Source organism: Zosterops lateralis (genome assembly GCF_965231275.1).
Source record: "Zosterops lateralis genome assembly, chromosome: 1".
Lineage (NCBI taxonomy): Eukaryota > Metazoa > Chordata > Aves > Passeriformes > Zosteropidae > Zosterops > Zosterops lateralis.
In genome coordinates, this window is record NC_139762.1 from 51,490,483 (window position 1) to 51,518,408 (window position 27,926).

The 27,926-nt window shown below is 36.3% G+C and overlaps 1 protein-coding gene across 1 annotated transcript in view; it reads right to left on the reverse strand.

Annotated features, from left to right (window-relative positions):
- CNTNAP2 (contactin associated protein 2) overlaps window positions 1–27,926 on the reverse strand; it is a gene marked incomplete at its 5' end in the record, with an annotated part of 1,047,398 nt that overhangs the window by 374,452 nt on the left and 645,020 nt on the right. Inside the window, one exon of the mRNA XM_083867656.1 lies at window positions 21,284–21,455. Coding sequence (XP_083723782.1) covers window positions 21,284–21,455 — 172 coding nt within the window. The remainder of the gene's footprint in view (window positions 1–21,283; window positions 21,456–27,926) is intronic.

Sequence of the window (27,926 nt, forward strand, 5' to 3'; positions counted from 1 at the left end):
CATGCAAACACATAACCAATAAAAACACAGCTAAACCTTTTGGGAAAAAAAGTCTGCTGGATTTCAGGAACGTTTTCCACAATTCTAAGCCTCTGTTTTCCAACTGATAACTCCAACACGGACATGGAGATCACTATCTTCCCCTGTGGGGTTCCTCATTGCAGAGACAACTACAAAGTAGTGATGGAGAGTGTTGCCTATACAGAAAAAGATCCATAAAGACTTCAGCTCTCAAGCAAAACTTGCCCAGTTCCACCAGCTCTGCTTGCAGGACAGGCTGGAGATTAAATCCACCAGTGAATGGAGCCAGGGCAAGGAGGCAGGGAGTCACAGCTGGATACTTTAACTAGGAGATAAAAAACTGGCCTTGGAGTGCCCAGGGCTGTAGCCAGCTGAAAGGCCTCCTTCAGGAGGCTTCACTGCTTCCCTGCTGAATCAGCCTGGGTCTCTCTGTGCCCTGTTCTCCGCTCCAGCATTTTGCTGGGAAGCAGCTTACTTAAGGTATCTGTAGAAAAGAGGAGATCTGAGGGCAAGGAAAGAGGTGGTTGAGAGGAAAAGTGATCCTCTCTCTGGACTGCTGTTAGTCTGCTACAGTGATATCAGTGTATCTTATCTATTGCTGGTGGTTATGTCTTCCCATCACTTGTGTTTTGAAAAGACAATCATCAGGTTTTGCTAAATGCTTCCATGCTTGAAACTATGCTATTGAGGATCACACTGCAAGCTAACAAAGGCTCCCAAGCAGAGGGGGAAAAGAACCCTTTACTTTACATTAGTAAATGTTCTAACTATGGCTTTGTATCCACTAATCTCTAAAGGATGTACTTTGCTTCAAATGGATACATTTAGTAAGAAAATTTTAATAATTTTATCAGAATTGCCTGTGCATAACATGTTACTTCAGATCAAATTTTGTTTTCAAATACCAGGATGTAATTCTCATAGAACAAAAAAAAAAAAAAAAAAAAAAAAAAAAAAAAAAAAAACAGAAAGAAAAAAAAAAAAAAAAGTTACACCTAATTAATAAGAGAGGAAATGGGTAAAATGCTGAGAATGGCTAACATTGCTGAGTTCAGTAAAGCTAACAAGGAGAGAATTTCACTGAGCATATCTCAGCTTCCTCGACTTCACCTTTTCATTGAGACAAAACAATCTATTAATTCTCAGTTATTTGCCTGTTTGTTTATTGAATATAATTTTTTATGTTACTGCAATTTGCTGCTTGCTTGGCTTCCATCATACTCTTTTATACATGTAAATAATGTAATATATCTTGCCACTGATAACATCTAAATTCTTGCACACAGTTGAATACCAGTACAGATTAAATTGGAAGGTACTATTGTTTTCACATTATTTGCCTTTTTTCCTAGGACTATGGCTAAGGAAGCATATTATCACTTCATTCAAAAATTACACATGCAGTAACATACATATTTAGTAGTTTTCACTGCTCTGAGGTTATGTAGAGTGCACTGATCATCCATTGATTTAACTCATATAGACAAATCCCATTGTGCATTTTCTTTACTTTCTGTTTCAGCAGAATTCTGTGGATATTAAAATTGTCGTTATCTACCCACAGGCAGTTTCAAAATACCCACAGGCATCTTTCTTAGCTACTGCTTGAGGCTTTGGAAAAAGAGTAGTGCCATGCAAAGCTGCAAAATCTATAATATATATGTAGAAAAAAAATCTGTCATTTTGTGGTATTTCAACCTGTAAGACATATGCTGGAGGTCTAAATCTTCCATTGGTAAAACAACCTTAATGTTCCTATGAATTCTACATAAGAACTTGCTAGCAGAAACACATTGCTTAAGGCAGTCCTACATAAGACAGCAGGATGAAAGATAAATGGGTTCCTGGGCTGAAACTGATGATTTTTCTTAAGTATGAGTGATTATAGCACAATTTCATGAGCTTCTAGCAAAGACTTTACAGTGCCAGCTGGTAATATAATACCACTGTGGCTAAATGCACGCTGTGGCTTCAAAAGTCCTGATTCTAAACTGGGAAGAAAAATATTAACACATCTAAGTATCAAGCAAGTATTAACAAGATTATTTAGGTAAGAGCCAAACGAGAGTCTGAATCTTGCATCACAGGACACTCCCAAGGAATACAGAAAAATGGTGCTGGGAAGTTTCAGAATGCTTGTATAATTGCTGGGAGAGAGCACAGGCTGTGTTACTTAATACCTGCACTGATATGAAATTAAGGAAATCAATTATAAAAAACAACAACAAAAAAAGCTATTCTTTATAAACTTAAGAAGATATACTGTGGTAAATTAAATCTTAGTAATGTTGAACATCTGACACCATACTAGAAGGGTAAAACTAAACTATAATACAGAAAAATGTGAATTATTGAATTACCATTATTCTTCACTACTTACACAGAAGCAGAATCACTCATGCTAAAACAATAGCAAAATATATTTTGTTGAGTAACAGCTTCAGTGATGTGAAGTAGCAACTATTGTAGTGATCTTCCAAACGTTTGAGGGCGAGGTAAATTGTATCCAAGAGCACCAAAAAAATTAGCTGAGAAGATTGTCAATTTACATTCTCATACACTGGAATGCAAGTTTTTGGAATAAAATCCTTAGCTAAAAGGACAGTACTGTGGAATCCAGAGAAGTCTAGACTTGAAAACTGATGTTTTGTGGAAGAAAAGAAATGTGAGTCCCATGTACAAAACAGAAGACAATAAAAAGAAAACCATGTGCTTAATCATACAAATTATGAGACTTTTACTTATAGTCCTGCTCCTAGTTCTGTCTACTACACTCAGAATCTTGCCATGAGCAAAAAAGAACATAAATCTCAAGTGGAGGTAAAAATTCCATGTCAATCCAGCTAATGCTAACAGAATAATAATTCAAATTGTCTAATTAACAGAGTAAAAAGTCAATTAATAATAAAGTTAAGTTTGTAGCCCCTTGTGGCTACTTCTATACATTTCCAACCACATTCCTTTTTCTTTATTCTCAGCGTGAAGGTTGAAAGTTACACAGCTGCAGGTCACACGAAGGGTCACTCTTTGTTACTTGGGGGCTTCATCTGCGGAATTCACTCAGAGGAAATCCACCCAGAGCAGGCACTGCTCCACACATGGCCACTGGCAACTGTTACCCAAGGAACAAATAGGTCAGGCCAAGGCAAGATGTGTCCTGGGACCCTGTACTCTCAGGCCAGCACAAAGACTTTATCATTGTTCCTGTCACTAGTAATTGACAAAAACCATGTGTCTGGGCTACAAGTTTACTTTTAGTAAAAAAAAAAAAAAAAAAAAAAAAAAAAAAAAAAAAAAAAAAAAAAAATTTCAAAAGATCAGAAAGAACTATATGAGTTTAGTAAATTCACCTGTTTATTCACAGAACCTTCTTGTGTGCACAAATGAAGAAATTTTTGAGGAGGACTTAATTTTTTGCTTTAGGTAAACTGGTACTGAGAACTGAAAGCTCCAAGATGAAGCTAGACAAATTCAGAGTCAAAATAAGATACGTTTTTTTAATTAAGAAGAAAGCTAACCACTAGTGAGCAATTATCTGAAGATTTGGAAGCTTTCTATATCTTGAAATAATTAGATGAAAATTGTCCTTAAAAAAAAGAAAAACAAGAAAATAAAAGCTAAATAGGAGAAGGTATCACTTATGGAGTATTCATGTGGTGACATATTTACTTTCTGTAATGCAAGATGCTTCAGCTAAGTGGTTTTGCTGGGTTGTTATGACTGTTATCCATGGCATTCTTTTGTTTTATTCCCAGAGAGTGATTTAATTTGCCTATAATTCTAATGAGAGATATCTTGGAAAATTCAGCAAAAACAGTCTTCAATTAATAGTATCCCTGCTCAGGATTTCTAAAGTACAGGTTGAAAACCTTAGAAACACAGACAGAAGGGACTATAGCATGAATATTCTAATGCACTGCTGGAGAGCACAGTACTTGCTCTGATAATTAGCCATTCACAGCTCTCAAAACCTGAAAGAAAGTGTAATTGCCCTAAAAGCCAAAATGCTATGCTCTAAAAACTATAAATGATAGATAGGTTATTTTTCATCTTATTACAAGTTTTCTTGTTTTATTCAAAGATCTCATGAAGATACCTGTGTATATCCCTAGGACAGACTTTTGTCATATTTTTTTTTCCACTGAGTGGTATCATTACATTTTAGCAGGAATAATTTTATGCTACTTTATCAATTACACCACTGTAGTTAAAAGGAATTAAAGCAAAATGACTGAATAATCAGAACATGAGGAAAATAATGACCCAGAGGATGATTGGACTATGTAATGAGTATGTGCCAAAATAGTTTTTTTACACCAAGGTAGAAATAAAATTTGAAAATTGACATTAACTAGCTCAAGTTGAGATTTATATTTGACTTCCTGTTTTATAATACGATAGAGTATCTGAGACTGTAAAAAAATATAGATGCATATATAAAAAATATAGATGCAGTTTTTTCTGTATTTCTATTAACACGTGTTTTTATTTAGTATTTCCAGAATGCCATGGGAAGAATCATGAAAGATATGTATTATGTAGTAGTTCTGACACATCACTATTCCAGTCATTTTGAAGGCAAACACATGATACCATTTAAAAAAAAATATTTCATAGCATATTTGGCTTTTACATTTTCTCTCTGGGTAAAGGAATTTCCTTCTAAAACTTTTCTGACCCAAGTATTTTATTTGTCTATAATTACCATAAAATTAAAATATTTAGAATTCATTCCCATGGGAGCTGAAAAAAGCTAATGAATACTCTATGACCACTGATCATATAAACAACTAGCACATTCAGCAGCACAGAGAAAACACTTTGTAACCCCTGCCACCAGTCAATTACTCTCGAAGGAGGGAAAAGTTAATCTAAAAATTCCTTTCATAAAAAAAACAAAACCAAAAAACCCAAAACAAACAAACAAACATAAAAACCCCCACAGATTTCTTATCATCAAATATCAGCACTGGAGCTCTGAGTACATTCTTATTTGATATAGCACTCACAATTTGTCCACAATGCTCTACCCAATTAAAAATATAGTAGAAACAACATGGACTTACAGAGTAGACTATTTTAGACATTTTAGACCAAATCTAAAGCAACTTCTTTCCTTATAAAAGCCTAGGAGTTGTGTGGAGGTCCAGGAGCAATATTTGGCTTTGGTATCTGGGTCTTTTTTCCTCACTTAAAAGAACATAGCTATTGATCATATAGGATTCACTGATGCAGAAAGCCTTTTTTATTTTTTTTTTTTTTTTTTTTCTGTGTACAGCTCTTTGCCCTCTGCCCCAAGGATTTAGATTGTACTTAAACCATTTAAACAGCTATGTTGCCTATATGTCTGTCCAGTTTAAAAATCTAGTTTCCTATTTTTAAGTCAATTTACTCTTCATACTGACCTAAGATTTCTTTAGCTACAGCCCACTGTCACTTTTTACAGCAAAACCAGTAAACTTTGTAATAAAAGTAGCACCTCTGCCAAGACAAGATAAAGCACTGTTCAAACCCCTCAAACCTTTTGTAAGGCAATGTTTATGGGTTTTGATTCTGTTCTTTCTTTCTTTCTTTCTTTCTTTCTTTCTTTCTGTCTTTCTGTCTTTCTGTCTTTCTGTCTTTCTTTCTTTCCCCCTTCCCTTCCCTCTCTTCCCTTCTCTCATATTCTAGGATAATAAATAACTTATTTCAATAGAGGCACAGACTTTTAAATGAGTATTTCACATTACAGTGATTAGCAACTATATTTTCCTTGACTGCTTGTACTTTGATAGGATAAAATAAATGAGCCCATAGGTATACGTCTGTCAGGTTTAAATAATACATGAAAGCGACCGGGAGCATTAAAAAAGGAGAAAGCATATTTCTCAAGGACAAAATACTGTGTGTTCAAATGTATTTCTAACATCAAATACTAGCATTATACACTTAAATCAGGAACTTTACTTCTTTCAAAACATAATTATACTGTTCAAAGAAAACTACTGAAACTACTGTGTACTTTTATGAAATGATACAGTGTAACTATGCTTTGCAGAGCACATTTCATACAAACTGCATTATGAAATGTACCACAGAGATAAATAATAGTTACACAGTCAAATAACAAAAAATAGCAGAGAGAAAAAAAACCTTTCAGTTATGAGAGATGGAGAAGAATATATTCTGCAAAATTTGAAAGAAAGATAGAGTCACTAAGACATATAAAGGCATTTCTGGGAGGCAACAACAATAGAATGAAGGTTTTCAGAACAGCTAAAGTAAGACTGTATAAATAAAGATACACAACAAGGTTGCTACTTTGTAAGAGGATGAAGGAGTGAGTTTCTGCCACAGAGTTAGTCATCATTTATTTTCTGCCATTTTCTGACTAATGTTCTTATGGCCAGTGAAACAGAAAGTTGAAACATGCTGACAACCCCCAATGTAAAAGCATGAAAAATTGGCATGACAAGCCCAAGCGCTGTCAATACTAAACATGCAAAATAAGTGTCAGGGGGGTTATTTGACTAAACGCTGGAGTAGTTAACCTTTGATGCTATGATTGATCTTGAGTGAAAATAAGAAACCACCAGAGCAAAGCCAGTATGCTGAAAAACTTGTTGCTGTTTGTGAAGGTCCTGAATCAAAGGATCAGATATTAATAAAAGAACAGACATTATAGCTTCTGGCCCCTTGAGCAATGCTTCAGATGAAAAAATTTAATACAATGGGCACCATACCATGCAGGAGAGATCTTATCATAGTATTAGTACAAAATATAATTTTAAAAGGTAACTAGACCTTTAGAGAGGAAAAAGGAGAAAGAAACACCAGTAAATTTTACAATGAACAGTGTTGAATCTGAGAAAGGAGTAATTTTGTTTGTTGAGTTAATGATTTTGAGAAGGTCAGTTTGTGTAATAGCACCAAGTTAGTGTCTGGCTGGAGTTTATTGAGCGACCACAGAGGAACAGTCAAACAGAACAAAGGTGTACAGTACTGTAAAAACTGCAAAAACTGTGCTATTGAAAAGGCAGATCAACCCCTCGATATAAAAGAGAAAAAGAGCATATATTGCCTTTCATGTTGAAGTGAAAAGAAACATTATAGGAGGTAGATTTCTTCTTTCCCCCAGAATTCTCTGTAGGTTGGTATTATTTTTACTAAAAAAGTGAAAAGACAGGTGAAAATAACAACTACCTTTGCTAAAACTGACAGTGAATTTCCAGCTTTCTTTTGCAGAATAGGAAGTTAATAGATAAGGTGTATCAAAGACTGTCCTTGTTCTTGTGTACCAATTGACTAACACTGTCAGCTTTAAAATGTCTACAAAACTTCTCAGTCATTTAAATTTTAGGAATTTGATCTGGAAGGAATCCAGCATTTAATAGAAATCCAGAAGGATGGATCAGTGACATCCTTACACAAGAAGAAAGCATCTTAAGTGAAAAAATTGGAAGTCCTTAAAAACTGTGAGGCTGAGTGAAATAAGCACTGAGAGTACGATAGCATTGTTATTTGACTCATATCACAGGTGAATTGTTCTATATTTAGTTAGGACTAATTTCTGTTGTTTGCTTGTTCATTAACTGTCTGAAATGAACAAAGTAAAGAAAATTTTGGATGGTATTTCAATATGGAATAAATCTTCCTTTTGGACTTCACATATAATGCATTTAATGCAGGGGCTATTATAATGATTGAAATTTTGAAAATCAACTGTATTATATTACATATTATGCACCAGTACTTCTCAAAAAATCTGAAAGCATTCCCCCTGCAATTACAGTTCAATAAGCGGTAGTTAATCTATCAATCACCATTGAGTCAATATTTCTGAATCGCAATTCACAGTGTTGCCTTAGAAATGACCATGTAAATCTGTGAGAAAATAAGGATGAACAGATATAAATAAACCAGATAAATCCTTCTACAAACTTGTTTGAATCAATCTCTGAACAGTGATCTACAAAAGCTAGCACTGATTATATGAAATCCATACAGGGTCATACAGATTAATCACAACAACCGCAATGTTGTGACATGAAAAATTGTAAGGACCAATGAAAGCTTCTGCTTAGATTAAAAAAATCTGGCTGATAGAGTAACTATTTTTTTTACCAAAATAGAAAGTTGAAGTGAAATTAACTGCTGCTCTGCATCTAGTCCGTCTTAACAATGAAATTTATCACAATGACAGAAAAATACAGATGTTATTGGCAGAATGCATGGCAACAGACAAATGCCACAAATGTACTAGCAACAGTTATCTTTTCAAGAAATAAGAATCCGATTTTTTTCCGAGGCACAAAATTATTTCCATAGGTCTGATGTGCTCTAGAGAAATTATCTGCTTTTTTTGTTATATCATATCAGTTTGGTATAAATTCTTGATCCAAGGGTCCTTGCAAACAAGTAAAGGCTTTTGAATCCTAGGTACAGTTACAAACACATGATGTTTTTCACATCTAAGCACTTATTTATACTATGGGATTAAAATCTCTTCTCCAACTCAGCCAGTGGAAAAGTGTTGTACTAATTGGCATTAGAACACTGAATTTCTTATTCACCAGAATTGTTTCTAATAAGAAAAATTTATAAATTTAATGAGTATTCCACTGAAAAAAATCCCACCAAAATATCTCCCAATGTAAAATGCAGAGGCATCTTTCATGTGCTTTTTCTAGAAATCAGAAAGTAGACTATGATAGTTTATCTCCCTCACTTGCCTTAAACCTAATAACAAATCAGTTGCATAGGTTTCTTTGGCTTCTTCTTTGGCTAATTTACACTTTTTTTTAATAAGCATGCCAAATTTCACAAAATTGGTGTGGAATTAATATAGGGTACCTAGACTTATACTTCTGCAAGGCTTCTACATTCTCCTAAGCAATAATTAGGCAACTAACAAAGGACAACTGAATTAATAGAGCCCGACCAGGCATTTCTGTCTGGATATGTTCTTTGAGACAGAATCAAGCCTGTTTGTCCTACCACAGTCACCTGAGGTGGAAAGGAGGACATGAGAAGCCTTGCATGTTGCGCTGCTTCTTCTGCTGCTGGTCTGAATATTGATCACCAAAGAGGGACCCACCACAGATGGGGGACACTCACTTGAACACATAAACACACATGGGAGGAATTCCAGAGGTGCAAAGCAATCAAACTCGCTTTGGCTTCACTGAGAATCTTCTAATAAATAAGTCTCTTGTTTATATCTCTCATTACGCACATTATTTAATACAGCTTTTTTTCATCATAAAATGTCTGAATTTCTTAGTCTCTCGTAACAACATAATGGCCAATTTTACTGATGCTTCAGAATGTTATCTTAACTAGCAACTTTAGAGCTCTGATGCAACAGCAAAAACCATAGCCTAATAATGAAATAATAGAATTACAGAATGGCTTGGGTTGGAATAGGCATATTTCCATCTTTTTATTTTCATTACTGTTTTATAAGAAAGTTCCACAGAATGTAATCTTATTCCTCAAAATTGAGATTTTTTTTGTAACAGAAATTGAAAGCACTAAGTGCCAGTAAAAAAATTGTAGCAAATATACAAATATAGATTTGATATAAAATTCTGTAAGAAATGTTATAGCTCTGACTTATTTTCTTATTTTGGTGATATATTTCACCATTAGAAAGTCTTAGAAATGGTAATAAAATATATTTATTCCACAGTTATAAATGAAGCATTTCTCCATTAAGGATTTCTCTAAATGAACAGGTCTTGTAAAAATAACTTTACTTTTGGGATCACTCAGGTAAGGCTTGGCCTTATGTTATTTTTAATCTTGTTTTATATTATATAAGGAAAAATAGAACACATTTACTGCACAGATTAAGTATTTTCCTTCTGGTGAAACCCAGTTGTCTTCATATCTCTCCTAATCTAGATCTCTATGCAATATTAATTTCCTTTCTGCACCCTCTTTTTTAAAAACAGCTAATATAATCTAATCCACTAGTGACATTTACAGAGAATGAATGAAAACTGTTTAATGAAACCTTATATTAGTTAGTTCATTTAAACTATCCTTCCAGGAAGATATCAAGGATTAAGCAAGTAGCATCTGACACATATTCCTCCAAGGACTTTTGTTCTTTCTAATTTCTAAGAAGAAATCTGGTTAGGTCTTAACTCAATTTCTCATCAGGAATTGCCACCTGCTTTTAATTTGATGCACAACAGAAATCTGCACACTCACAAATACTAAAATCCATCATAAACTTTTTGTGCATTAGCTTTAAATCTATTCAACATAATGCAGGAAGGAAGATCAATTAAACTGTTAAGTAGGTTTGATGTGGAATTGGAGAGGCAGAGTTCAAATCCATGGTCAGCCTCAATGTTTATGTGTCATCCTGGTCAGCCACCATGTGGCCCCAAAACTGCTTATGTGCCTACAGAGAACCTTATACAGAAAAACACCATCTGCCTGCTCCACCACCTAAAGTTTACATAACAATCAAGGGAAAAATTGAACCTCTCTTCACTCTCTTTGCTGTCAAATCCTTCTGCATCCTCCAACTAATCATATCATGTGCTGAAGTATGATAGAAGGATTGTGTGTTAAGCTCTAACCTCATAATGATATACATGTATGTTCTCATTTGAGATATTTCTAGGCCATAAATTCTGCCTACATTCATCTCAATACGTAGCTCATTATTTTGTCTGTGGTTAGTCCCATTCTTCCATGCTTATGTCTGCTTATTTAGGCTACACAGAGTTCAAGTCCCTCCCTCATGGCTCCATGCCAATCCCACAGGCAGAGAGAGCCACAAAGCTTAGGAAGCATTAGCACATGTAAACACTGTAAAGAATCTAGGCTTTAACCTTTCTCTAGCTGCATTTTCTTTAAAGGAAGAGGTCATGAGAAACACAACAGAAATACTGGGATGCTCAGGAATTTAATATTCCTGGCTAAAGAAAAGCATAAATCAAGTAAGGTAAACCTGTTCTGTCCAATGTCCTAGTAGCAGGAATGGATTTGATCACATTTATTTACTTTTAGGTGGCACTGTATTGTTCTGCAAAAGATCAGTGAAATCCATATCTGAGAGAAATATGATATTGAACAGGAAATAACACCTTCCTTGATGGATAGACAGTCATTTTTTGAGAGTCTAATCACTAGCAAACATTCACTACCAGCAGAAATACTGAAATAAGCATTTCTTTTTGAGAAAAGGAAGCTGGAGAGATTCAAAGACAGTATTAGGCCTAATGCACATATCTTAACATTATTACTATTACTAATGATTTCCAATGATGGCATTGTAATTTTTTTTCATGTTTTAAAAAGCAATAACTACTGCAAGACCACTTCTAATCTATTAGACTTATAACTATTTCTTTAGGCTCTCACTAGTATGAGTATTCTGCACGAGTTCAATGCTCATTTTAAAATTATAATGATTTCTGAAGAAAAAAGAAAGAATGTAAAATCCAGCAGGAGCTGTACAGTGAGGCAATTTCTGCTAAAAGTCAGGCTCCATCCACAAATAGCTATACTTATTTGCAGTAGTGTTTTATGCAAGATAAACTACTTATTCTGGAGATTTCATTGTTTGCCTGTATGAACAAGAGATGGACCCAACATTTTAGTAAGACAGACATTTGTTCAAAATTGTTACTACTGAAAGATATTTGCCTGATTATGAAATGGCTGTTCTGTGGTTTAACTTCTTTGTAACATATCCAGTGGAAATTCTAGCAATCCAACAGGACTGGTTCTCCCCCAGATGCACATACTTCTAATGAATAGGCTAAATGTACTCATAGCTTTATGGATTACAAATTCAGAGCTGCAGTCATAAAACTGGTCATATTATAATTGTACTGTACAGAAAGAAAATCCCCACAAGAATTTTTTTTCTAGTATCCAGAAAATATTTAGAGCATATGCCATTATTACTTATTACAGCATTATGTCATACCTATCAAATATTAGCATGTCCACTAATTATGGAATAGAATAAAATCTTTTACAGTCAGTAGTAGACAGACAGTCTACTTGTATGGATTATGATTATCCATTTTTTTAATTGGGAAAAAAGAGCAGAAGTACTGATATTCATGTCTGAGAGATCCATATCTAGTTAAAAAATGCAAATAAGAGGATGATGCTATTTTAGTCTTATTTAAAGATTAGTAATAATACAGACAGTTCCTGAAACTTCTTTGCATTGGTTAAATTTTTCATAAAACTTTAAAATTGAGACAACAATCTGATTTCACTTATTTTTGAGTATGAATGTACAGAGACAGTTTCATTAAGAATAGCAGCACTATTCATGCAGGAGAAGATGTCTTAATCACATAAAAATAGACAATCTGCAGGATATGTTAACTTTTTCAGTTATGAACTGATAAGGAGCAATAAGCGATGAATAACTTGAGAGAGTCATCAAAGCAGTTTGACTTCAGAACTCAGTTGAATAAACAGGGAGCTAGTTTCAACAGTTTTATTATGAGATCAGGTAAATATTTAGCATCCCCTCTTGTGAGAGTATAAGTTTCATGTCCAAGAGAGAGCTTTATGGATGTTTGCTCAGTGCTCTCATCTTCCCCACAGGAGAATGAGAATAAAATAATAATTACGTATGAATGTAATACAAGCTGCACATTCAATCGAGTCCCCTGAGCAAACTAATGCATGTAAGAAAACACAAGAAATTAATTTCCACACAAAGATTTTGCTCACGACTTTCATAAATTATAGATTACTCCATTTGATTAAGCTGTTCCTTTATTAGTTATGTTGTAGCAGAGAGCAAAAAAGCACAAAGATTTTGCCAAAACAACTTGTAACATTATTTAAATAATGTTTTAAAAGTTTGCTGCTATTATCAACTTCTCTACAAATCTTTTCCCTGCTAAGCTTACCAGATTAGTAAACATCAGCTGGTGTGTGCCTTGATGGCAGGAATCCCTGTAACTGTGGCCTCATCTTTTGAAAAAGGATGTTAAAGTACCTGAATGCATCCCCAGAAGGGCAATGAAGATGGTGAAGGGACTGGAAGACAGAGAGCCAGAGAGATCCAGGACATGAGTGGTGCCCTAAAGGTGCAATGCAGGCAGGAACAGAGCCACAGGGACCCAGAGGAGCCCTGACAAGGGCTGTGCTCAATGTCACCAAGGACAAGAAGCAACCCATGGGAGCTGCACCTGGAAATCTAGAAAGCTTCCTCCCATCAGATGGGAGGCACAAAGGAAGCAGGTGATGCCTTAAGTTTTAGTTTTTATGTTTTTCAGATTCTGTGCTGCCTAGGGGTGTAGTTCTGAGCCTCATATTAAGTGCTGGTAAGCTCTCTTCACAGAGTAGGTAGACAAAACAATTTCTTTTCCTGCTGATGACTAAGGACAACGAGTACAACTTTCAGGCCCAAAAGCCTAACCAAGAGTGGATTGAAGAAGGAAAAGAAGAAGGATGATGCTTCACAACCCAAAGCTGTAATTGGACAATTAAACCCCAGTATGCAAATAGACCAAAACTTATAAAAGTGTAAGACCTTGTGACTGGTCATAAATTTTGTGACCATTTTGAGTCCACCTGACATTTTGTGACCATTTTGAGTCCACCTGAAAAGCCCTGGTCAGGCTTTTGTCCTGCCCAAGGTGTATCCTTAAAGGCCTTTCAATAAATATCTACTTTTTTCTCTAGCTCTGTCCAGTCTCTGTTGCATGTCAGCCTTCCCAAGGCATCACAGGCACCTCAAATGCGGCAAAGGAGGCCAAGGGCTGTGCTCAGTGCTGCAGAGGAAGGCAAAAGGTGCTGCAGGGGACAAGAGGCTGCTTGTCTTCATGGGGCATTAGCAACAGGCAGCAACCTGGCCAAGAGTGCCCAGAGAAAACCTTAACATCACATTCTTGATTCTGCAGAGGAAGGCAAAAACCTGCCAAGGGCCACTGCTAGTCTTCCCCAGTGGAAAATTCCTTCCTGATCCCAAAAGTGTTACTCAGCCGTTCTCTGAACAATACAAGACCTGCCTTCTCATCCCACACACCGGGCATACCTCCTAGGAGAAGCCTGACTTCTATTCTGTCTCACCAGGGGCCATGTTGGAGTCTTCCAAGAATGAGTAAATGCCCTTGGCCTGACTTACCTTGGGAGCAAGAATCCTTCCTGCACCTGGCAGAGGACCAATGTGTGCTCCAAGCACTGGGATGCCTTGCATCACCTCTGCACCTCTCTTCTTATGACTGCTGCCCCTGGCTCCACACAGAGCATGAGGACAGGGAGTTCTGGAGTGCTCCTTAAGGCATTCCCTTTGTGTTGCCATGGCCATGGAGCTGAAAAAAGATTTCAGTCCCTCAAATGAGCTTTGAAGGGGATCATGCTGGGAGCTGGTTTTGCAGTGGGGCACCTCCAGAAGACCTGTCCAGCCTCCAGTTCTCCTCTCTCAGCTTCAAGTGATTCTACCAGCTCCTCAAGGACTTCTCTCAGATGTATTTGGGCTGGTTTCAGGCCAGCTATGGCAGAGGGAGATGGTAGGGTGCTCCTTCTATCCTGTTCCAGGGCACTGTGGCTGTGGTGTTGCAGGATGGTGTTGCCCTGTGCCACAAAAGTGACAAGGACCTCCATTCACCATTCCACTTGCAACAGCCTCATCCTCCACGCAGCATCTTTAGAGGAGGAACTCTGGAATGCTGGCCCCAAGGCAGTCCCTGTGCCAGGAGGCCCAGGGTGCTGTCCCTGCCCCTGGTGACTCTGCACTGGGCACAGCTCCTGGGTGACAATGACACATTCTCTGCCACTTGGCTCCCAAGAACAAACTCTGTGCTCTTTCAGGCTGTGGAGAAAAACAATCCTGCAGCTCAGAGGCTACATCTAGTATCTGTCAAGTAATGCGGAACTCTGTGTAACATACTCCTCCCCCTCTGAAGTATACCTAAATATTTACTGACTTAGCTCTTGTTGTAGCACGAACAAGCATTTTTCATGAACAAATAATCTAATTTCTCAAGAAAATTATTTCAATAGCCTATATTTTAAAATAATAATAAACAAAAATATTAGTATTCATTAGAGCTAAAATGAAATATTTTTTTTCCTCTCTGTGCAGAGCTTATATAGGACTAAATAGAAGACAAAGAACAACTGAGGATATTCTGAGATTTCAAAATGTTTGGGCATCCTGCTACCAGATGACATACAACCCACATAGTTATATGAAAGAGTCTCATAAGAATATTATCGATTATTCTAACCTGTGTTATATAGGATAAAGTGAAGAAAAAAAAAACACATGGCAAAGGCACTAAAATAGCATTCAAACCATGTGCATCTCAAACTATTCCTTGTTTAAAGAGTTATTGATTACACTATTAAGTTATTTAACAGTGTGTTTTGTTGGTTTTTTTTTTTTTTTTTTTTTTATGCTTCCATGATATATTCACCATTTTATTCTGTCTTTCTGTTGCTGTCTTGAGGAGTCCTTTTCTATCTAATGACAGCTGGAAGGCCCGGCCAATTTCTCGATGATAGCAAAGTACAGCATAGACTCGGTTATATTTTGCAAGTTATTCAAGTATTTCCAGCTGTGTGCAAGGGACAAGGTTTGTTAACACACGGAAAACCCTAGTTTATTTGATTTTTAATATTCCTCATGATTTCTTTTCCCTGATTTTTACAATGTTCTCCATATCCCCTTTTTTGAGAATGGAGATTTTTTCATAGCAAAATATATTGCAAAAGTCTAAGATATACAAATAATAATAATAATAAAAGCTAATTCAACTATTCCTATTTTGTGGTTGGCTCTGTAGAATTTGTAACCTCCTAGCTGTCTACTGATTTGGGTTAATAATATGGCAGTCGTCGCTGTGTACTCTGGTACATAATGGACAAGTGCCACAGTGTTAAAAGCCTTGTCATCTGAGGTGTTATCTCTGCCTACAAAGCCACCTTTCTGAAATGAGATGGATTATTATGTAAACACACTTCAATCTCTCTCATTGAAAGCAGCTTTCACCTCAATTTCTACATAAAATTTTGTATGGTTACAAAGAGATATGGGGAGAAGGAGAGGAGAAGGAGAAGGCAGGTTTGTGAAGTGCCTTCCAGCCATATGGCCAGGAATATCTGCAGGCTGAAGTCATGATGTAGTTTCAGCCCTTCCCCAGTCCTACATAACTTCCTTTTTGTGAATTTGAGTTGCAAAAACTCACCTGCAAAGGGTATTTTGCTTCCAGTCAGGACATTGTTATATCATTTCTTCCTCATGCAGAGCACTGCTGCATGATGTCTGTCTGTCTGTCTAACCTCTGAACTGGCAGAGGGAGGGGAAGAACAGCAAGGAAGGGAAGAATCCTAAAGCCTGTGCACAGATCCAGAAATTAAGAACTTTAATACTATTTGGCATGATAATTTGTAACACCAAAGAAACAGTGTCTTGCTGCCAGTTACATTGTGGCCATATTTATGTACCAATTAGCTTGCTGTGTTCTGTTATTTAGATGAATTATTTCAAACTTTGATTAGCAATCAAAAAATCAGTTGACAGAATGTGGCAGTATGGGATTAAAGCTGAATGCTGGCACTCTGTCAGACAAGTGTATCCCCATAGCAGGTAAGTAATAATCACCCAGAAATGTTCTGCTGCACGTATCTGATTGCTTAAATTAATCTTTAATGTGAAATTATTCTCAAATACTGGCATCTAATTCATCTCACTGTGTTACAGAGAGAATCACACTGTTTACACATCCATAAAACACCAGAAAAAAACAGATGAAAATTTTTCATTTCTCCCCCCATTTTTTCACATGGAACACAGAAATTTTCATTAAAATTGGCTTCTGTGCCACATAATCTCCAATGGCAGATTTGACACTGTATTTTGAAATCATTTTAGCATTCCCTCATTGTGATTTTGTGATTAAAATCCATAATTCTGGCCATAATAAAGTCAGGAAAGATTTGGAATTCTCTGAGACTGCCGGGGTAAATTAGTTGTGAGTAATAATTCCTGTTCAATGTCCTGTGCTTAAATCTGTAAGTACAACAGTACCATCTGGACTGTACAATGAGTTGGGTTGGAAATGTTAAGTAAAGGAGGTGAAAAGGGACCTGTGCTGTCACAAGCAATGCAGCATGTGGATCACTGTGACAATGCAACTACCACTGCTAATGCAATTATAGGTAATTAAAAGACAGAAAAAGGGATGATTATTTTTTTTTCTCAGTAGCATTTTAACTGCCTATAATTATACATACCTGCATGAAATTATATGCATTTATACTATTTAACTGCTGGTAAAAAGAGAATATTCCTTAGCTTTGGTGTTCCCCTGTAATTAGATCTCAGCTTGCAGTCTTTGCAATAAAAAAATGCTCATGTGAGGAGGGGAAGACAAAATAAAAAGACACTGGTTCAATACTTGTATCTCCCAAGTACAAAGCTGTAATACTCTAACATCACTGTTCTCATATTTTTCAAAACTGCTGGAAATAAAATGCCAAACTGCCTTTGCCATGTCAGGCCAGAGTTTAGCTCGGCAGAACCTGGGACTTTGGAAGCAGTTACCCTCAGGCAGGTGCAAAAAACTAAAAACTCAACAAACCCTCAGCAACTTTTGTTATGTTCTTGCTAAGAAAACTCCCCCCTCCTTACTAACTGCTCTGGTTAATGATGAAAAATGCCACCATTTACAACTTCACCTTTTGTCCCCTGAGCCAAATGGCTGAAGCCTGCAGTAGGAATATTTCAATGTGACAACTTATCTTTTTGCCCAGTGGGGATCTTTACTGAAGTGTGGCTATGAAAGCAATTTTCATGTTGATGATGATGACTGAAACCTTTATGATTCAGATCCAAACTAGTTTAAAAAAGCAGGAGGATCCCACTATGACAAGCCACAAGTATCTTCCCCTTTCAAAGGAAGTGAAATTGAGTTGATATATAGCACACATGGTACTTTGATTCCTTAAAAGAAGGCCACATAAAAATGTTATATACAATGGCATATTGTAGCAGAAGTGCTTGTAAACTCTTATTTGCAGATGTTAATAAGACAGCCATGAAAATCCAGTAAGATCTAAAGCTTGGCATTGTCACTTCTCAGCCAAAGGGTTTTTCTAAAGAACAAAGTAATGAGAAATAAACTTGTTCATGGGAGAACAACAATCTTGATTACATCTCAATCATCGCTAAACAAAGCCAACCCTAAGAAATTTCTTTGGATACTATTGCAATTTCCTGTGACTATACAACTGCTGCTCTGCTTGCAACACAATCTTCCTGTGCTTGAAAAGCATGAATGTAAGACATACAATTTTAACTTTTATGACGATGATATCAACACCAAGGTTGTAGAAGAGGGAAACAGACTAAGAATATATTCTCTGTGGAGAGGATAGCTGAGAAATGGGAAGAGGGTAAGGGGCACAATAGCTCTCAGACTAATATTGTAACTAGAAGCTAGGACAAGGCCAGCATGAGGATGAGGGAGAGAAACTGAGATCATGAGAAAAGAGGAACTAAATGCTACAAGGCGATACAACTGTTGCAATATGCTGATATAACATGAAGTAAACTATTGTGTAGTCACTACCAATCAGGAGCTTGGCTTTTGCAATATGTATGAACTAATTATTTAAAATATAAATGTAAGCGAGAAAACAAATAAAATCGAGCCTGATTGATCAATATCGGTTGAGTCAGTCTCCCTCCATCCAACAATTCTCTAATATAAAGAAAATATAAATACATACATACGTAAGCATAGATAATACACTATTATTTATGCCAAACTGTTATGAATATAGATGTTTATATATATATATAATAAACCTAATATATACTATGCAAAAAATATAGAAATCATAATAATATTTTCATATAATAAAACGCCACTATATATAACTTTTATGTGGCACGTGGCATTATATGAAATATTTGGATGCATATTATGCATTACAAAAAGAAATAGCTTCTCAATAGTAACTTCTACAAGAAGCTAACTTCCAAAATAAGCTGTTAAATGTATAGGAAGCCTTAAGTCTTGTATTTCATAAATGTATCATAAAGCTTTGATACTAATTAACTTACACTGTAAGTTACTTGTAATTACATTATAATATATTTAAAACCTTAATTCTGATTAACTTTGCTATAATAATGGATCTTTTCTTAATAGAAACTGGCATAATTGGGTTCAATCATTGAGATCAATACAAATTGTTGTATAAGCTTAAATGTATCCATTGGAGGAAAAGCAGAGTCTTAATTACCTGTTTCTTCATGTCCCTTCTTTCAAGTCAGTTTACATTTCCAAAACCAAATATTCAAAATAGAACCAAGTAATTCAAACTGACAAATACTGACCACAGAAATTCTTTTTAATTTCAGATATGTGCGAGGAGACAGAACAAACTTCATCCCTACGACACCAGCTTGTCATGTGCTCTTTTCATTATGACTTCAATCTTCAACAGAAGCAACATGAAGGGGGCTGAGAACAACTCACTGGTACACTGCAAAGCATGTCCTTTAACACTGAGATTATTGCAGTGATATACTGGCTCTGCCTGGGATGGAGTCACTAAATTAATCTTTTTTCCCAGCAATCCATGGGAGTTGTGTTTCCCAGCTGTGCCTAAAACCCTGCTGGTACCAGACCACTCTTGGCTGCTGCTGGAGAGTGCTTGGGCAGAAGCATCCAAGGCTTCTCTCCACACCCTTCCCCCTTCCCAGGAGGGGCTGGGTAGGAGGTTAGACAAGGACATAGCTGGGGTAGCTGAGCCAAACTGACACTTTGGAAGCAGGGATTTGGAAGCAGTTTCTCATGGGAAATTCCATACTGTACAACAGCATGCCCAGCAATAAAACAGAATGGAAGAGGAAAGGAGTATGTTTAGTGTTATGGAGTTTCTCTTCCAAAACAACAACATGTGCTGAGATGAGGCTCTGCTTTCCAGGGAGCAGCTGGGCATTGCTGATGCAAAGCAATGAACAAATTTCTCTTTTTGCTTTGCTTACATATGCAACTTTTACTTTTCCTATTAAATTGTCTTCACAGTCCACCAGTCTTTTTGCCTCTCTTCTGTTTTTCTCCCCATCTCTCAGGACAGGGAAGAGAGCTAAAGGCAGGGTGAGTGTTTGGCTGCTGGCTATGGTCAATCTATCACAACTTATTTAGTGCAAATGGATGTCTACATTTCAGGAAGAGAAGGCATTTTGCAAGACCAAAGCAGTGTATTATATATATATATATATATTTTCACAGTAGCACCTGTCTCTGAGATCTCTTAAAATTGAGTAGGAAATTAAAAGAACATGTATTTCTTTACCACAGCTATGCAGATATTTGCTGATGCTATCCAAAATCACTGAGCCAGCAGAATATCTATGCTTGGAGATATACAAAGCTCAACTGGTCCTGAGTAACCTGATGTAGCTTTGAAGTTGGCCCTGATTTTAGAGGGTGACATGAACTTCGGTAGTTGGTTATTACCTGAATTTTTCCAGTGTTCTCTGATCTAGTACTCCTTACTCCTTTCAGAGCCACTATTTGAAAAAGCCATTTTCAGCTTTCCAGCAGGCTTGCAATGGCTTTAATGTAAGGTAATTTTCATGATAAGTCAAACTGCCTACATTCAGGAGTTGGGCTACTTCTTCTTTCTGTCTTTCCTGGTATTTTCTTTTTTTTTCACCAACAAAGAAACCATTAATCAGAAGCAATAAAAATGAATACAGGTAAGTGGTTGAAAAGATAGTGCCAAAGCAAAAGGCTGCCCTAATTCCCGATTACTCTTCTCACAATGGAAAAAAACAAACCCAGTAAACATCACTTTAATTAAGTTTGAGCATTTATTGCATCCACTATGCAAGCATGCAACCTGTTTTAGTTCTCTGAAGAACACATGGAAGCAGAAGGGGCTGAAGCCAGGAGCCACAACTTCTAGTTGCAAAATGGTCTCCAAACCAGTCAAAGAAACAGACAAAATGAGTGAGGAGTTTCCTCTTTTCAAGGCAGCCGTATTATTGACATATAGGCTGAGCCTGACTTAGAATTTTTCACCTCCTCCTCCTCTGCTGATGAGTAGAGAGATTTGAGAGCTGCTTTCCACTGCACCCTACACATCTACAATTTAAATCCATCATCTCCATCACCTAAGCATGGTTCCCACTGCTAAAATAGTAGGGCTGCCTTGACATCATCACTGGCAGTGTCAGGACCATCTTTTCTGGATCACTGCTTATTTTCAGAATATGAAGGATGTGTCAGTGCACCAGAGTATGGGTGATCTCTCCATGACTTACCTGTCAATAATGGCACACATGTCAATGGTGACATTGGCAAAGCTTCCCAGCTCGCCTTGCTCCACTGCATGCAAATCCACCAGCTGATCATCCACATGGATTCTCTGCATGCACCCTTGAAAAGAATGCTCAAACAGCGAGTGATCCGAGTCATTCATCTGTATGGGAAACCCTGCAGAGAAGCAAAATAAAGAGCATTATTAACCTCATCTTCTATGGCTTAAGCCATAAGGATCTTTTCAAAGGAAAAGAAACACAGATTTCCTGGATGAGGGTGAAAAAAAGGCAACATGGTAAGGAAATATTATAAAGTTAATAATTTATATTACAACATTATTTATTTAAGTAATTGTCAACTACCTGGAACAATTTATACAGTGAAGCTGATGATCCATTATTTTTTTCTCTAAAGGATAGAAATTTTCTGCTACCTTCTCCTTGAGTCCTCTCTGCTGCTGCTTCTCATTCCTTCTTTCTCATACAAATATTCTTAGAGTAGGAAAAGGATTTATGTCCTTGCTATATTTTAGAATTCACATTCTAATTTCTCTGATTTTTCTGACTAAAAATGCAACCTTGAGGGGAATTTCCAGTTCAGCCTTCTCTAGAAATAGGTTTCCAGTCTTTGTTACTGTTTTTTTTTATTTTTTTTTTTCCTTGGGCAAAGAATACTTGTGCTGGAATCTTTCTGTAAACTAGAAAATAGTCCTAAAATCTAATTTCCTGGATTCACTTCTGAGGAATCTGAGGACATTCTGTAGTATTTTCAGTTTTGCTCTGAATACATTAATTTTCTTGTGTGTTTGAAGGTGGTTTACAAGAGATGAGAATGACTTAGTGTCTTGCTCAAACTGAAAGGCAGAGAGACAGAGTGTGTTTGTATGCAATTGTTTAACTGCAAGACCTTCAGAAGTGAACGTGTCAATTTACTTGAGAAAAATGTCCTTGATAAGACAGTGGAGAGACTCATTCACTACTTATAAATCTTTAACAATGTAGTCCCTGAAAAAGACAGAATCCATTTAAGATAGGAGCAAGAAGGAAGAGAGAGGGAGGAATGACAGTTTATTGGAAAGAAAAGAAGGTAAAGAAAGTAGAAATCCTGAAAAAATCATAATGGTGTTGCCGGTTTCAGCTAGGTAGATGGCCAGCCATGCAATACTTGTCTGACAAGGGTAAAATATCACATATAAAATAACACATTTGCTGTGGTGGCTAAGACAGATTTTACAGCTCCCATTCCTTCTCCCAATTTTCTATCCACCTTGCCAATCTGCAATGCCTTATGGCCTCTTCAATAGCATTTGTGGAGACAGGAGAATAAAAGTTTATCAAACTGACATTATTTGAACAAAAAAAAGTGATCAACATAATTTTAAATTTTGTTCCTGAATACTGGTTTTCATGTGCCACATGAATAGTTGAATTGGCTGAAAAAGAGGGCAACAAGTAGAGAAAAAAGCAACAGGTGCTTGAGGTCAGATGATGACTAATACAGCACCTATTACTAAAAAAACCCCAAAACTTGTTACATATAAGTCCCTGCCAAAATCTAATTAAGATAAATTTTGACTAAAAGGCTTTGCAAGAGATTTCATATAATCAATAATACTTTTAAAATTTTTCTAAAGTGATCCCACTCATCAGCTAAATTTACTTTTGGTAGCTTCTAAATTTCCCTGACTCATTTCAGTAAGCCCTTACTTCAGAGTTCACTGGTGGTGGCACAGAGTTAATCAGGGATGCTATAGTAATTAAGCTGAGACAATGCTAAAAGTTAGTTCTGACAGGTATCTCAGGAAGCTGGGCTTGCCTTGAGGTTGTATCACCTCTGGACTAAAATTATGACACTATTACAGGGAGTCATAAACTGCTATGAGACACACATATAATCACGTCACAGTAACACACCTTTGATGCAGAAGGAAAAGCTCCTTGGGGATCCTCCAAATGCCTAACTAGTGCATAATAACCTCATCAGATCAAATGCCACTCCCCAAAAGATACCAACCAACCAACCAACCAACCAGCCAAAAAAAAGTGCTAATCACAGACTGTAGGAATTGTTATTTTTGACAGGCAGAAAAATCAAGCTGTAGGGACATGACCTATATTGCCTTTCCAGCATGGCATTGGCCAGTGACTGATCTGATGAAAATAGGACAGGACTTTCAGAAACCTGCCTCCTACGTTTTCTAAGTTATCCTTACTAGTGGCTGATTAAGTTGATTTATGTGAGGCTTTACAGCCAACAGTAGAGAGAGACAAAAGTGCAAGTTAGTTCTGTTGTGTTTGGTGGATGCAAGCCAAATATTGGCATAGTCCTACCAGGCACTTTCCCCAGTTATATTTAAACAGCTTTCTCTTTCAGTATAATTTTCTGTTTTCAAACTGTCAGTGAACCCTAGAAATTCTCCCAGGCAGGAATCCCCCAAATAACACAAAGCATATTTACATCTTTAGTGCAGTACCAGAGTTGAGAGGAAACTTGCATATCACCTTTGGGTTCAGAGCAGTTCCACAATTCCTTTGGTTTAAATATTAAATTCAAGTTTATCAGCACCAGGGTAAACAGTAATATTTATGGAAACCCTTCAAAGCCAAGGAAACTATATAGATATATCTGAATATAATGAAATATTATTCACCATCCTGCAAACACTAACTGAAAAATAAGATCAAAACCGAGAGCAACAATTCACTGTTCACATCAGAAAGAGTATGAACCAAATATATAATTTACAAATGTATTATTTGATTTAACAATTTAAGACCATTCCAGAACTGACCACAGAGGTATTTCAATATGTGATTCTCAGCTTCACTGCATCTGAAGTATGTACTTTGTTAGTGCACAGATATTATTGCTCTCTGACACATTCTGGTTTGCTAGTGATTGAACCTGCACACAGAAAAGCAGCAGCTGGGTCCCTCAGCCTCAGTGGAGATCCCATGTCCTTAGGTTTACTGGCTGGAGCAGAAGGGAGTTGTGGGATGGAGTGGCTGGAAGTAGCAGCTGCTCCTCCCCTAACTGCATAAATCAACCTTTTCTCCATTATCCAAGAGCGTGGTATACACTGAGATTTAGGATTTAGGATTCGGAATGTTTCTGTATCTACCAATGGATCAAAACTATAATTTTCCCACAAAAATGTCTTTGTTTGCCTGTCTTGCTGCTATTCCCTTTGCTGTTTCTAGTCATGAAAGAAACTGAAAGAGGCAGGAGTTTTATGCCCTAGTAAAGCACATTTCATAATGTGTCTGTGGGGCTGACTGAGTGTCAAAGCATTTCAGTCATGCTCTACTCTAACAGATAGTTATGCTAAGAGGTAATTTCAAAAAAACAATTCCTACTCCACAGGGAATAGAAGAATAGGTTTTTTCAACCATATGCTTCTCACACAAAAAAAAGAAAAAAAGCGGCTAGACAAGCCTTACCCACATTGTTTTTGAACTATCAGGTATACAGTCTAATGTTCATTAATTTTGGTGAGACCTGGACATTTAAGACTATTCTGGAGCAAGAATCATTTGAGACAAAGCTTGTGCCTCAAAGGCAAACCTCAAAATAACCTAATACCTTGTGGTTTTAATTCAATATACAAGACAATGCCTTCCCCTTCCAGATTCCCATTATTGAGACATGATTCACTTCCTCATCCTTTCCACAGTGAATGAAATTTTAAATAAATGAAGTTCTCTAACTAAAGCTGACAGTAATGCTGACACTAGGAAGGCTAAGTAATGGATGAACAATTTGGACAGCACTTCATTGATCTTCTTGTTGACAAGAAACTATGTACATTTTCAAAATGCACATAAAATTCAGTTTGAACAGTCTAAACCAATGTTCATGCTGATGCTTACAAACACAACTCTAAGTCAGGTAGACTCCATTTTCCTGTACTTTCTGATGTAAAGAATCTGTAAATTACCAATTTTTTTTTCATATTTAAAGACCACAAAGAGAGGGTTTATACCTCAAAAGTCAGACATGGATTAAATCGGAATTTGCCAAAGTTCAAGAAAAATTGTTTCCAGGACTTCATTTTGATGTACTAAACACAGAACATCCAAATTGCAGATCCAGCTCTGATTTTAGTTCAAACTTTCAAGAAAAATTAGAAAAACTAGAATTTAAATTAATGATTTTTTTGTTAAAAATCACTTTAATATAATACAATAAACAAATTAAATAAACTAAAATAAATACAATAAAGCACCTATGAAATTAAAAGCATATCCCTTTTCCAGTGTCAAGTTCTATTATGTCTCTTTTTGAATCAGCTGAGTAAGATTCTACCAAAGGCATTCTAAAAAAGGAAGTTGATGGAAGAATACATTCAGGTTCATGTTATAATAGCAGAAGAATGTATATGTAGTCAGAACACCAAAGGCACTACTCATTTCTGAGATCTCACCTAAGAAAGGAATATCATACTAGATTCTGGATGTACAATCAGAGATTATTTTGTACCCTTATATTAAACATTCAGATTTTTTTGACATGGAATGCAAATTCTAATGTAACAAGAAGGCAGTTTTTTTTCGATAGCATGATTTTTTTTTCCTTTTATATTATTTGTAAGTTAACGATGGGCTAATGATTGTATACAGATGATACTTGATATTTTACTTCTTTAGTACAAAAAATACACTTAACTAAAAAAAATAGTATCTAATATCTTTGATGTCTAACCAGTAATCCATATTTTATTCATCTAGTTGCATGGGTAGCTGGGAGGAAAATCAGTAAAAAACCTACTGATTTCAAGTTTGTGTTTTTTTGGTAGGGTTTTCAAGTATATGCCCAGGACTCCTGCTATATAGAATGGGAGAAAGAAAACAAATCTTTTTATCTGTCAGGAAATATAGGAGCACAGTCTCATTCAAGGTTCAAGTAGTCAAATTTTCTATATGTATCCTCTGAACCCCCAAAACAAAAAAACAAAACTCAAATTCAGTGCCTAACAATGCTTGGGTTGAAGATACAGCTAATGCTTCACATGTTTATAAACAGGAAAAGACACTGAAAGAAAAGCTTGATCCACCTCCCTATTCAAATTCACTGTAGTAATTAACCTTTATTTCAGTCAGACCAGAATGGAGCCCTAAGTGTCAAGTGGAAGACAGGTAGCAACTTTGGAAAACTAGAAGATTCTGCTCCAAGAGTGTGAAACAAACCAAGCAAATTGGAGAGGGGATGAACAGCATGAATTAAAATAGAATATATATTTTTCAATATCTGCATTTCTATAAAGATTTTTTTTTTAATTGTAGTTGTCTTTCTGTATTAGAAAATATGAGGACTAAGGACAGAGATTGCAATGGCATTTGCATCCCACATCTTGAAACTGTAAGAACTGTTCTGATAATCATAGAATCATATAATTATGAAAATAAACATGACTTTAGTATCTTTCATCTTGGTGGAATGTAGAAAGACAAACAAGAATAGAGACTATAATTTGTCTCTGTGTGTTAGGAAGTCACCAACTTCTTGAATAAGTCAATTTCTAATAAATTGATGTTTACTTTGTCCTCATTGTTTAGCTTACAGAAATATAGAGGTTGATAGCAAGGTACTGCATTCTATCCCAAAAAATCTAAATTATTTACCTAAGAAAACCAAATGTGTCTCTATACACAGACAAAAACAGAGTTTACGAAAGCTAGAGTTTAGAACAAGAAGATTATGTGCTTCTAGCACTCCTGGGGCACACATGAGCCCCTTGATAAAAACAAGCCAGCATTAATGAAGTCTCTGGTGGACTTCCCAGAATGTTCTCTGTACATGTCATTTGTAGTATGATGAAAAAGTTTAACCCAATCTCACAAGATTTGGCAGCACTCTCTACCAGGGGTGTGAATCTTGATTTTTTTTTTCTCCCTGGAAGTCTCCTCTTCAGCCATACTTTCTTCTCTAAGAATATTTTATCACCAGTTTTCTGCTTATTAATTGGAGCCAGTTCTGGAGAATCATTGGAGATTTTGCAGCCTCTCTCTACACCATTATTCCTTAACTCTCAGCTCTATTTCCTTTGGTGTATTGACACCGATTCAGCACCTGCAAGTTCTTGGTAGACAGATTTTTTAAAAAAGAAACTTCTAAGATCTCTCTACTTGAGGTATGAGGAATACCAATACAGCACTACAGACGTCCTTTATTGAGTGCCAGAGAAAATCTTGGGTTATGTGACCGAGCCATAGATATAGGTCATGTAGAGCATAATAGGTTATCTGAACATGTAATTATACTGGTATTGTTTATAAGTAGTCATCAAAGAAAGAAACAGGAAGATAAGAAAAAGTCCAAAAGATACTCAGATGATAACAGCTGAGCAACCAGCTGTGAACAGATTATCTTCAAGCCACAACACAACTTGCACAAATACTTTTTTACGAGATATTAAAAGCCTAGGATGACAGCACAGAAAAAAAAAAAGTAGAGGAACACAGGAAGCACTGACAAAAACATAAAAACAGGCCAGGCATACTGTCTTTGGTAGCAAACAGGAAAATTGCTGACAGTAACAAGGGAAGGGTAAGACTACAGTATAATTTTCTCTGACACGAACTTTGTTGATTCTGTGCTTCTCTCAGATTGCTGTGGATTTTAGTGTGAACAGCAGTGGACTTCTTA